We start from the raw sequence: 13,299 nt of genomic DNA, 5'->3' as shown, positions 1-13,299 counted from the left end.
TTAAAGAGTGCGTACGTGTATGTTTAAAGGGCTGAGTAGTCAGAAAGCTCAGATTGGGTTATTAATGTAAGAGACACTCGTTCCAAGTCGTAAGTGTCTTGAAGAACAACATCAATTGTTACTAGAGTCTTGGGTCGTTTGGCATTAAACTAGTGAGTTCAAAGAAAAATGACACAGTAGTCAATTGGAACAGATCAACGTTTCAGAAATTCCCGTACAGTGATCCTTCGCTGCAGATGCTCTTACTTTGACGGTAAATTATCTCAGCAGTTATAAAGCGTTTGGTAGATCACGTTCGACACGTGGTCAGATACTGGAATAAAAGTGTAAAACCTACAAGTTGCTAGAAAACGTGTAATATCGAAAAACACCTATTCACTCTAACGCAATTATACCGTTAATGGACGAATTTTAATTCCGGGGTCATTTACCTCACATCCTCGTTAAAAGTTGGCTTAACGAAGCGTTCCTTCAATTAGCGGAGGTCTGTGCGCATTTGGTCGATGGGCGAGAGGGATGAGAGGGATGATAACACTTGCAGTCATCGCTGTTTAGATATTCCCGGGTAAAGTCCCAACCAATTCGATTCAAGACGGTCTTGCACCTTGTGCTTTTTACTTGCCGTTTCTACAAGCTCGTTGAGAAAAATTACGATGGAGAGTGAAAAAAATTAGTAACAGTCCCGGCCTTTCAGTCAGTTATGCAGTGAGTAAACAGAGGCCATTCCTTGAGGGAGGCCACTCTGCCGGTATCATCCTCGTCTTTTCGTTCATTCTACGATATTTTCTACAAGACAGCCTCCGCCGTGTTCTTTTAAATTTCTTCTCCATTCCATAGAACCCTGCTCTCACCGCTCTTCCCACAACAACTCTTTGTCCGAGTCCGACGACGTCTGAAAAGTCGAGTAAACCGACGACAGTTCGGAACGGTGCCCACCACCTGTGCCCTGCTAATCTAATTAGCGTTTTTAGAAATTATATTTCCGAGTCCCGCCTAAATAAAGAATCTTCACTCTACATTCAGAAAATACGTTTGTTTGAGTTTGCCCGAAACAAATATATTCCATTCGAATATGAACCTATAATTAGATAATTTATTTACCCCGAGCTTGCGAGCTTGAAATTTATTCACCATCAAATGAAATTTCATTCGATCAAATAAACTTTTGTTTCGAGTGAATAAATTCTTCATAATAGTATTCGTATTTAAATAAAATCTTATTTTTGGTTTGTATCTAGTGGGATTGTGTATAAACTTTCCTCTTGCATACTTTTCTGCTATTACATCGTACACACGCATTGAGTTATACCGATACAATCGAATTCGTTGTCGGTTAAAAATAACGATTAAAATACCCGAAGAGCTAAACATCGTGAGGTTTTCTTTGATAAAACCGCATACATTTACGGCCAGTCATATCTTGTTATACTCTCACTTTAAAGCCCGTCAGACGATTTCCGGTGGATCAGACATTCCTCGATTCAAACCGAGAGATCGTTGCTCTTGAATGACTGTAAACTTTTCCGCGCGGTGAACCTTGATGAACGGAAATCCGCGCGCGCAAACCCGAAGGTTTCGAGTCAAGTTTATCAACACTAAACACCGTGAAGACGGTTTGGAACCGACGCGTCGATCTCGTGCAAAACGCCTTTTTTCACCGCACCGCGTGTCCCTCATTATTATCACGACCGCGGTTTTTCCAAGGCATCTCTTTCCCCGTCAACGTAAAAAACGCCTCGAGGGCTTATCGTCAAAGAATCACACCTTACAGGAGAACGCAACTAAGTGCGCGCCATTTTGCATGTGTTCGATTCTAAACGTATCTGTCATCCTACGTAGCGACCACCTAACACTCCCATTTTACACCGTTCCAAGTTCCAAGCGAGATGCGAACGCTTGAGTCATTCCGTGCCATACGTCTATGCTAGGTACTAATTCTCTGACTTCGATTCTAGTCGCTGAGTTAAATACTTACTCCGAAGAGCGTCTCGGTTTGTGCTCGGCAAACGCTCGTTCTGCGTGCAGTTGCGGTTTCTTGGAAGAGTCTCAACGTCGCGACGCGTTTTATTGCTCGAAGAAAAAAAGAAAGAAAAAAAAAAAGAAACCGTTTGTTTCTCACACTCGCAGTGTCGTCAAAAATTATCGTCTGGTTCCAATGCGTCGAGTGAAAGCTTTTTCGAGGGTAATGGGTATGTTACGGTGACGTGGTGACTAATCGATATTGTTTCAATAGAGACGAAACTGATATCCGGTATTTTGACAACTCAATTTACCTGAAAGAATAATAAGAATGGTAGTTTGAATGGTTCGTAAATTTTTTTTCCGACGTATGACGTACCTAGGATTAAAATAACGTCATGACTTTAAATTGGACTCTACATGCGTAGAGTACTTTGTATGTTTGTTTTTCATTTTTTTTTTTTTCCTCGGGAACACTTTAGTCAACAGCTCGGTATTTATTTATTTTATACCGTGACTGCAGCTGTAGAGAGTTGCGCATCTTGCTGTGACAACTTACAGTAATCCTTCGTTTTTTTTTTAAAGTAGGTACCGAGTTAAACGTGACGTGTGATTTAAAATGTGTGCAGCAATAGGAATGTCCAATTTTATAAGTGATTTAGAATCGTGCGGTGGTTAAAGATCATCCTCCTAAACGCTTACGACGAATCAAACTAGGAGAGAAAAATTAAAACGTATAAACATAAAACATTGTTGAAACGGGTAAAGTAGCGGTGTGTATGCGATAAGATAAATGTTAATTTTGCGTAAACTGTAGAGCAAGTTCAATATTCATTGGCGGTGTAAAATATCGGTGCGATTCATCAAGCCGGACCACTTTTCAAGCTTATCCTGCGATCTGGACGCTGTTCTTTTATTGTGGAGGAGGCAGACTCGGTTGCTTCATGGGTCCGAGACCAGACCGTAACCGTAAGCCGGTCTGAAAGCGTACCTGTGGGAATAGGAAATTCTTTTACTTGCATATTTTTGAAAATAACTGGTCGGTGTTGACTCCTGGAGTTCTCATTCTCAAGATTCTATTTTCGAGCCAGTGTTTTTAGACACTGTAAACAATAGTTTATGACTGACACTGCGATAAAAAGGAGAGAAGTAGGTAGATTCTTACCAACACAATGTGCTACGCGCACCCGGGTATCTAAATTTTCTTAACATCGACGCGTGACGCATGATTGAGGAGGAGGGAATGTGTATCTTGTATTTTTATGTTCAGTTATATAATACGTACCGTCTATTCAATTCTTGTTCTTCAATGCTGGTGCGCTGACGATGAGTCGAAACGGAATTACAAACGAAAGGAATTTTCATATTGAAATGCTTCTGAAACGTCGACGAGATAAAGAATCGATAAAATATTCATGAACTACGACGAAAGTCAACCAACGGTCAAAATTTAATTCCTGGTGGTAGGTAAGTACTAAGCAGACACGAAACGCCCACGTTTCACAAATGAGATCATCGTTACGGTTCAAGGTCCTACTCATCTCTAATTCGTGCTTTTTAATCATCGGTGAAAGAGGGAAGCTAACGGATCATAAAGGGGATGCGTAAAGTTTATCGGCAAAGATATAATTCTCTTATAATGCGAAGTCCAGTGTGTAGGACGAAAAAATTCTATCTCTGTACGAACGTGTCCGAAAGAACATCGGAGTCCAATCGTGAATCCAGACAGCGTTGAGTTGTTGCTAGGAAAGTAAAATAGATTTTTTTCAAGTTCGGACATTGATCGCCAATTTTTACTGCATTACCGTAACGAAGTATAACGTTAACTTGCAGTTTATCGCTGTTGTATGTTATAACTCGTAACCCAGTACTTCAGCTCTCGTAATTTGCTAATCGTAAGCTTTCGGCCAAAAATTCGGAGATAAGACTGTGAAGATAGTCGTGGGAAAAATGATGTCGCACAACGAAGCGTGAAAACGTGTCTTAGAAATTTTTCTATCAACATTCCGAACGTTTGCAGGAATACCACTCGTACAATGAAAATCAAATCCAATAAAAAAAAAAAAAGAGCTTGCACTTGAATAATTTAATTTTAATAATGATGCACAGTTGAAACATGTCGAGATCACGACGAATCGGTGTTTTGTAAAACAATTTTAAAACGGGATCTCGTATCGTGTGCGAGATAAAAAAAAAAAAGTACAGAATAAACACCGCGAAAAGATTTCTTTCACAACGAGGAATGTCAGTGACGGCATTTATTCGCTTGGAATGTACGACACAAGGTCGTTGCGGCGCCGTCAATTAACTTTTAATTAATAAATAACTCGATACACGTTCCAGAAGAAACCTTACCCAGTTAATTAAGGTGAACACGTCCGTTTCGGTGGTTTGAAATTGGAACGCTTTCCTATCCTCTGAGAAAAAAAAATGTCGCATGTCAGTAAAGCTCAGAGGAAGGAGTGAAAAGCACATTAATTCTTAAGTGTCGATTATTTTCGTTGTAGAAAGTTATAGCAAATCGTTTCGATTTCGCGCTCTCAAGATGAATCGTGCCCCCTTAACTCGAATTTATTACTCCCCCGGTTATTACATCCAACCACCTGTTTGGTGCCTCAATACTGAAACATCAGCAAGCGCGTGTGTAAGTCGTAAAAGAAAAAAAAAAACAGAAACACTTCCTAGAGAAACCGACGAGGAAGCCAGATTGATTTTGTTATTGGTATTTTCTTTTTTTTTATTATTTTTTTATTCATTTTCATTTGGTTGATAGATAAACAAATACTGTATTCGTAAGCACGTTCTCACTAAACTCGGATTCTCTTGATAAAATTATTACCCCTAGTATCGAAGCCCCATCGTGACTTATGGAATGTGAAACCAAAAGTGAAGTCGTCGACTTCGGTTAGCCAGTTTCCAAAGAAAGACACTTTATCGAATATATGCTTTCACGGAATAGTTTTAGCGGTTATAATATTGTCCACCTACGTATAAATATTGTACCTATACGTATAACTTGGCTAGTGTCGAGTTAGAAATCTGGAGCAGCTGTCAACTCGGTGAGGAATTGTAACGCTAATCTATTTTGTCTGAAAACAAAACCGGGGAATCTATGCAGGCTGCGTTTAGTATACCGTTGACAAATTGAGGTATCTAAGAAGCACGGAATATAACAAGATGTCAAATTCGTTCGGACCGCAAACTCACTTGAGACAACGAGGCTGCATTGAGAAACATTTCATTTGTTACGGTAACTGGAAAAATTCAGTCAAACGGGTATCGTTAAAACAACTGTTTGAATATTGTTGGAATTACGAAAAACGAGGTATTCGTAAACATTTTGCGATATCGTTGATCCTTTTTTGGTAATTGCAACGCAAAATCAGTGTGTGAGGTTTACTATACTTTTTTAGTTAAATAAGGCTTTAACGTCAATTTATCGTTGCGCAAGCATTAAATTTTCGCAACAGTTACAAGAAAATCTAGTAACAGCGATCGTAACGAGAAAGAATAGCAACGGATACTAGACTTTCCGGTAGCAGCTAGAAAACTAATTTTCATTTTCTACCTAGAACTATATTTTTCGATTGTGGTAAAAAATGAAAATAGTTGAGGACCGAGCGGTAACCGGAACTAAAAATTTCTCTCAGTACGTAGCTCACTGTTATAAATGTTCGTAAATTTACTACACATAAGAGAATAAAATTTCCATTACAATTTTAGTAAATTTCCAAGAAACATTTTTGGTAACGTTAACGTAATGACAAATCGGGAGAAACATTGATTGTTGGCCAATTTTAGGATCACTTTCAAGAAGTTAGCTTCTCAGAATCAGTGTATATTTTGTTTATAGCGGTTTACTAAATTTCGGAAAAGTTACAAAGGTGCGAATCGGCAGTTTTTCCCAAACATGTATCGTTACAGTAACGTTGCTAACTTCGTTCTCATTTCAGATACGCATCTGAGTAACGCCAGTCACTCGTAATCCGGCCAATTTGCCCTCTTCAAGATACGCAAACTCTCGAAAGGCATCAAATTGAAGTTATCGCGTCCTGTACTTGAGCCGCCGTCGTTCAAAGACACGCGCGATTCAATTAGCTTCAGGTGCATTCTGCGTTCGTTCTAAGATAGACTCGTGTCCGTGATTCCATGCTCGCTGCGGCAAGCCTTGCCTCTTTGTTATCGGATTTTAAGTACATCTTCGAGTGGTTCGTTATTTTTGACTATAACGCCGTCGGTCCGTTGCTCCAGTCTCGCACGAGTTGTCGCCTTCGCGGTCTTCAGAGCTTCTGTGCTCACGCATGTGCGGATATTTCATCTCGATGTTTTTCTTACGTGTTTTTTGAAACGTGACGATGCTTGGTCTCGGGAATCGGTAACCTTATACACCCAACGTGCCTGCCCGGTCAACTTTTTAATCGAGTCCAAGTACGCTCATTTTCATTTCTTCTCTCGGACATTTCTGCGCCAAACGACAATCCAAGGTGTGTAGGATAATATCGGGGATGACTACGGTCAGGAAAAAGGTGGAGGGTCTATCGGAGAATAGGAGAATTAGTTCTTCTTTTCGTCCGCGGGATATGCAGTTGGACAAATTTTTCTCAAGGTAAAAATCTAACGAACATACGATATGCACGATGTGTTACATTGTTTGCGGTCTGGTAGAAAGACGGTTCGGTTAAGTGTGACGTTAAAAACATTTCACGGACGTCGACGTCATTTTCGTGGCAAAAAAAGCACCCATATTGTTGTGCATTTCACAAGGAACGGTGCGGGCTTTTTCTAATTAGTCATAGCCTAAATTTTCATCCTTAGAATTTAATTTGTACGACAATTTTTAACTGCCTACGCTTTTGTTATTACTATTGTTTCTCTCGAAAGTAGATTAATTATTTTTACAACGATTTAGTTTGGGTTTATCGAACATAATGGACATTTTCTCGTATAACCGTACAACGCGTTTATTCGTTGTACTATTTTTTGTCCAATTGCATTGATTTTCAAGCTTTCGAAAGCTTTTTTTTTTTTTATTCTGTCTTATTTTTTACCCAAGAATTTGTTTGTTTTTAACTCGCATTAAAAATAGTTTTAAATTGCATACTTTCACCATTTACAGTGTTCGTATTTTCTTAAAGCGTTGCCGCTGTTTTGACCAAACTTGGTAATTCTGGTACTTTACGATCGATATTCGACGTTACATCGGCCGAAGATAAGTCGTATCGATTTTTGTCCTCATTTTCTGCTCAATGAATGTTAATTATCAGCAATGCCGGTAAGGGATCAATTGATTCAAATGTTGCAACACAAGCTAATCATAATATTGCTGGTTTCCCAATAAATTCTATCGAACGAGAATCAAGCATCCAAAATTTATTTGCGTATAGCATTTCTCCAAAGATATTGAAATTCCGTTACAAGTAAAAATTCAACAACACGATTCATCGAACAAGCAATGTAAGCTATTTGTCAAATTTGACGCATAGATTTTGCTGTTATCATCAAACGGATGTCCAAAAATCACCAATAATCATTATCATTAAAATAATCATTAAAATTTATATTTATTGCATGAAATAATCTGGCAAACAAAAACATGTTTTCTGGCGTTCTGAAAATTGCAATCGAAAATCAGCCCACGCAAAACTCACCCACAGTTGCAATCTCGCATTCGTTCGAGATTGGAGTGGACGCGACCCTTTAAGATAGGATATTTACAGTCTTCGATCGTACAGCCCTCCTCTCGACATTCATTCGTCCTGCAGGTTCGAATCGTTTCAATTTTCCTCACCTCCGAGAATCCTGGGCCATACCCAACCTACGCGAGAAGTTTCATCCATTTTCGGAGGAAAATGAACTGTCTAGAACCTAGACGAAAATGTGTCTTATAATTTCTGTCGGGGGTTCCTTACGGGTCAATTAAGAGGGTAGTAAACTACGACGCAGTTGGCGAAAGGGTAACCGGTGACATTTTCATCTGAGTTATGGAACCAGGACCCTCGGGAGCCACTGTGCAAAGAGCTTGAACGGAGAACTTAGACGCCCTTGGGAATATCCGACTGTCGGAGAAGCTGCTCGAGGTGCTGCTCTCCGAGGTGTCACTTTTCTCTCTCTCTCTCTCTCTCTCTCTATATCTTTTCAGGGGAATCCGCGCTTCGTTTCGGTCTTGGGTTTCGGCGGGAACAGCCTCTACTAATTGCTTTTCGATAAAATAGCGTGAAATCGCGAAACGAGTTAGCTGGATATCACGCAGCGTGCGGGAATTGCTCGAGTGGAAGAAACGCTTGGAAGTTTCGCGATTCCGGACGTGTAATATACGGTTAACCTTGAAAACCAATCACTTTACGCCTCGAGCTACCGACCCCGGTGTAATGCACTCTGCGGTTAATATCGAGGCGTGGTCGTCCAATAAACAAAACAGCCAACCCCTCCAAAGCTTATCCGGTTACCACATAAAAGTTCAATAAATTTTACTTTACCTCCTCGCATGACCGACGATTCGACGTCCGACCTGCGATGTGTCTGTCAAGTTATATTAGCACGGCGATTTTGGTACCGTAGTTTCGGTATTTCAATGTCGACAAATTAAACCCAAATACAATTAGACACGCTTCAATCAAGCATGTTTCGACTAAATTTTCTTCCGTTTTTGTTCAGGCACTCATGCATCTTCATCTATGTGTATGCGTACCTACTATTTTCTACTTTTTGAGATTAAAAATAAATGAATGTAAATGATCGATGAAAATCTCAAGGCCCAATTGACACGAATATTGCACCACACGGTGCAAATCTTATAATCGAAGAATTCTTTATTAACGTAATTGTCTCGATCGGTCAAGACTGAATAGGACATGAAACGTTTGTACTTTAGGCTTCATTAATTGTAATCGGTAACTTCCTTACAAATTAACTGAATTACCGAGGTTTCCTATCAAAAAGCGAAAATTAGTCGACGTCCGATCCATCCTTATTTGTTGAGTACTGAAAATGACGTCTTAACTTCGATCTACGATCGACTTATGCCAGCACGAAGTGCGTAAAATATCACGAGGTTGAAGTTTGTAATGTCGATGTAACGATGCATTTTCACGAAAACAATCCGTTACTTTGCACGATTGACTGTAATTCAGTAATCCTTGAGTCAAGAAAAATGCACTCATTTTACTGAGATTAAACTTTTCCAAAATCGTTGAAAAATGACAAATCAACGGTTCGTGTTTCGTAGCATTGTGATTTCAATATTGTAAAAAATCAACCCATACTGTCCCGTTTTCTGCCTGTACAAAATTTGCAATACAATTGCGTGCGGCATGCAGTCGTTCCGCCGCCAATCTACGAAGGGTATCGTCCTCCCCGTCAGATATTACATGCACAGCCTTGTTAATTACGCTTCCAGCAAGGCGCTCACTCTTGTAAATACGACCACAAACACTCGGATCCCGCTCTATTCTCGGGTTGATTAATCGCGAGAAATAAATAATCGCGATTCGGAGGAAGTGAGCACGCATGGGCGTCTCGCCGCTGTGAAGAACCGCAATTATTGTTAGTAGGCGTGAAAATTCCGTCGACGAGTAACGTCAACGCGCACGCGTTCGGTACGTCGAACATCTTCGATGGTCCTTTATTTAGTCCTTTCCGCGAGTTCATCCTTCGTCGCGACGCTTGCAAACCCGGTGCGATAATTTTGGAAAAATTAAAAAAATTGTGTATTAAAAAACGCGCGTATGCTTACAAAGAATTCGAGACCACGCTGCTGTAATTATTAGTCTCGAAAAAGTACAAGTTAACGACACGTTTAGACCAAATTATATGTTACAAACTTATAAATCTACGGGACAAAATGTAAATTTTTCCATGACTAAAACGAGTTGCTGGACGGTTGGAAACTTCAAATTAATTTTTGCAATTTTATAAACAAGTAACAAACGGATACGACCAAAAAAAGGTCAATAATTCGAACAGGGTCAATAACTGGTACACTCACCTTACAAATCCCATCTTTTTGCGGCAGTGATTCAGGCTTTTTTCACGAGGTCAGAGGTCACGTGCCGTGGCAATTGAAGCAGAGACTATAGCAGAGACCCGGTCGCGTTAATTGACATATTCCCGACGTAACGTTGGCATTCATAAAAGAGGTTCGACGCCGCTGCAATGTTGAAGTGAAACCCCACGGTATCGGCATACATGCACACGGGGTTAATGTAGCCTTAACCTCGGAGCCGGCGTCGAGTCTAGGCTATGATCTAAATTCCTCTTCTTCGGCGAAGGTGCTACGCGCTCTTGACTGCCTCGTCGCGTGTTTACCATTCAGTTGAAAAAGGCGTATCGCATGGGGTGGATTCACCGCGTTGTTCCTGAAAGAATAATCCCCATTTTCGTAGACCCGACGGTCCCCTCGTTGGTTGTTTTCTTCTTTATTTTAATTTATTTATTTATGTTATTTATTTCTTGTTCTTATCCTTCCAAATACACTAATCTTCGTCGAGATTGGATAATACAAGATCGAGATTACAGCGACGTACGTAGCGATATTCACGCAGTGTAAGATTGTGTACGTGACGTAGATTCATGGCTGAAATGATACCGAGTTTATGATAATACTAATTGAAGGTGTGATTTAACGTTCGACGTTCGTAGCTTTGTTTACTTTTTGTTTTTATTCTTTAAATCATCACTTATAATCGTGGCGTGCTGTTGATGCGATCATGTTTGGCTCCGGTGGTGGCTGGGAGAATTGGAAACGGTCCGGAATGGTTATGGATGTCGAGTCCAGCAGCCCCCAGATATCCACATATTGCACTAACACTCATAGGTGAGTCGTAGCCGATTGTTTAATCCGATTCGTTGTGCAGAGTAATATCGGTTTAACGATATACTTCGGATGTTATCTTACTGGAAAACAGACAGGCGGCGGACCATGCGCGTTACAAAACTGTCATTGGCCTAAAATTTATCGCATTTATTCACTCGGTTCTATTAATAAACGTGACGAAGTCACTCGCATCGCGTGCAACCTTCACGAATGAAAAAAAAGAAGTTATGTAAAATAAAATTATGTTACATATATGTACACACATATACGCGATAAAACTCTGTTTATAATGCTAAATTTTAAGCGAGATTAAGTTTTTATAACATAATTTTTGTCCGTACTGCGCGTTTTCAGTTTATTGCTTGCGAAAGTTGCTGCAATTTTTGCAGTATTATTGAACGGTATCGTGAAGATTGTAATGTAACAATACCTTCGAGTCTCGTGTTTGCTGTAGGTTTTTGTAACTTTTTGTCAAACGGTAATGCGTCGAGTGACAGCGTCGTTTAACGATTGTACACAAAAGCATATGGTGGCCTGATTGAGCTGAGAACAAATACTCTCTCCGAGGAACTGACTGTGAGCCTATCCTGACAAACACACCCTGTGGTTGATAGTCTTGACATCCCTGGAGGTTGCGTTGTTCGAGCATGGTTAGTGTACGACTTTTAATCGGAAACAACAGCTGCCCAGGCTCAAGAGTTCGATATTATTATCGAAATTGTTCATTATCTTTGATTAATCATTTCCAAAAACTTATTTATCACGCGGAATCCTCTAAATTTGGTACAGTAATTAAATTATCATGCTAAGACGACAAAATAGCTGATAAAAACTTGGTGAAATTAATTAGGATGTACGCAACTTAAAAAACGCTTACGAAAAGTCTTGCCAAGAAATATACCGACTGTTAAGTATATTTTACATTTTTACTTTCGTTTTCAACAATTACTCCGAAATCTATTTAACCCTTAAGAGGCGCACTGGATAATCATTATTACGATTATCTTACTAGTATTTAAACATACGATACAAATTGTTATTTCGTATTACGGTGATGTGTAACGTCTGTTATTACTGCGAAGAAAAACGGAAATTAATATTTTCCTGCTAATTTTTTTATCTGTGTGATGTTTGAAAAATGTTAATTTTAACCAAAGCAACTTTGATGGCAATCCGAACTTGAAGAAAAAAGTATTCTTGTAGATTAAACGGTAGTGCAAAACGTTCCTGCACCATTGCGGAAGAATAATTGAAGAACAACACAATTTTTTAAACCAAAAATTAAAAAATCATGTCCGATAATTAAATAACCATACGAAACCATTTTTTCAGTGTATAACTAGCTCTTTACTTGCTATTAATCTCATCTCGCGCTCTACAGACTAAACTTTGAACTAAAAAACAAGCGGCCGCCTAAAAGTCAGTAATTATCATTTCATTACGAATCTGAAATCAGATTTCGAAAATTCAAAATGGTGGATCCAATATGGCGGACGGAAATTTCAAATTTACTTGAATACGTTAAAAAAATTCTATGCCGGAGTTTTCGGTGTCGCTGATTGGATTCGCTCTACTAAATTTTCGAAATCTGATTACAGATTCGCAACCAGTGACCCCGAAGTCGAATTTGAAAATTTCGTCCACCATATTGGATCGGTCATCTTGAATTTTTAAAGTCTGATTTCAGATTCGTAATCAGTGACCCCAAAAACTTACACGTATGTAAAACATGCGTACTTTTTCGGAAATAAATAATGCATTCAATCATTCCTTCTTAGCAATAATAATTTACATTATATCGCAATAATTTCTCTCGAGTATTGAAAACCTATTAATACATTGTCATAAATAGGAAAAATCGCGAAGAAATATGCTGAAAAGTTCTCCGAAGGTACAAAAAAATATACATAGAAATAGATGGTAATACTCATCACTGTGACTCGAAGGGTTAAGAAATCGCAGGATGCAAGGGCTCTTATCTCGCGGGATCTCATAGTTCGACTGCAACCTTGGAAACGTTCCGCACTAGGCTTATTTTTAGAAACTGATCTGAAACACGCTCTCGGAAGACACGCATTGTACATATATAGTCAGTCTTTGCCGCACGAACGAAACGCTCGAGCTACTTTCCCTGCACGTGAACAGTACCCTGCATTCTAATTACACACGCCTTTCTCGAAACATCCCGTCTCGTCTGACCGGCGAGTCTGATCACGATTCCCATCCGTCTATTTACGAATGCTGGCAAAAGCATTTAACCATTTCTCGGGTCGTTAAACTTCTGGTGATTCGCTAAAGATTTTTATTAATTTACGGCCGTTCTATAATTCCAACTTTGATTTTTGTCCAATATGACTTGGAAAAAGTCGTGAATTGATTTAAGAATTTCTTGCGATTATTATCGCAATTTTTCTGAACGATTTATGACTTTTTGAATCTTCTTGCTCGTGACTGTGATCATTTCGTTCTGAATTTCAAAGTATTCGAACACACTTGATTTCAAACTCGCCCAGGCATAAAATTTCTTC

At 39.4% G+C, this 13,299-nt stretch overlaps 1 protein-coding gene across 7 annotated transcripts in view; it reads left to right on the top strand.

The window, feature by feature from the left end:
* The window catches only part of LOC124180219 (four and a half LIM domains protein 2), a 139,928-nt gene that overhangs the window by 52,831 nt on the left and 73,798 nt on the right, over nt 1-13,299 (top strand). Inside the window, exons 1-2 of one of the 7 annotated variants that reach the window (XM_046565517.1) lie at nt 9,535-9,554; nt 10,692-10,771. The exons of 4 other annotated variants lie outside the window; for them this stretch is intronic. In XM_046565517.1, the coding sequence (XP_046421473.1) occupies nt 10,710-10,771 (62 nt within the window). In that variant the 5' untranslated portion in view covers nt 9,535-9,554; nt 10,692-10,709. Of the gene's footprint in view, nt 1-6,524; nt 6,566-9,534; nt 9,555-10,649; nt 10,772-13,299 lie in introns of those variants that run through there. 2 more of the 7 variants (XM_046565506.1, XM_046565495.1) reach the window with 2 other exon arrangements.

Source organism: Neodiprion fabricii, chromosome 1 (assembly GCF_021155785.1).
Source record: "Neodiprion fabricii isolate iyNeoFabr1 chromosome 1, iyNeoFabr1.1, whole genome shotgun sequence".
Taxonomy (NCBI): domain Eukaryota; kingdom Metazoa; phylum Arthropoda; class Insecta; order Hymenoptera; family Diprionidae; genus Neodiprion; species Neodiprion fabricii.
This window is presented reverse-complemented; position numbering and strand designations above follow the sequence as displayed.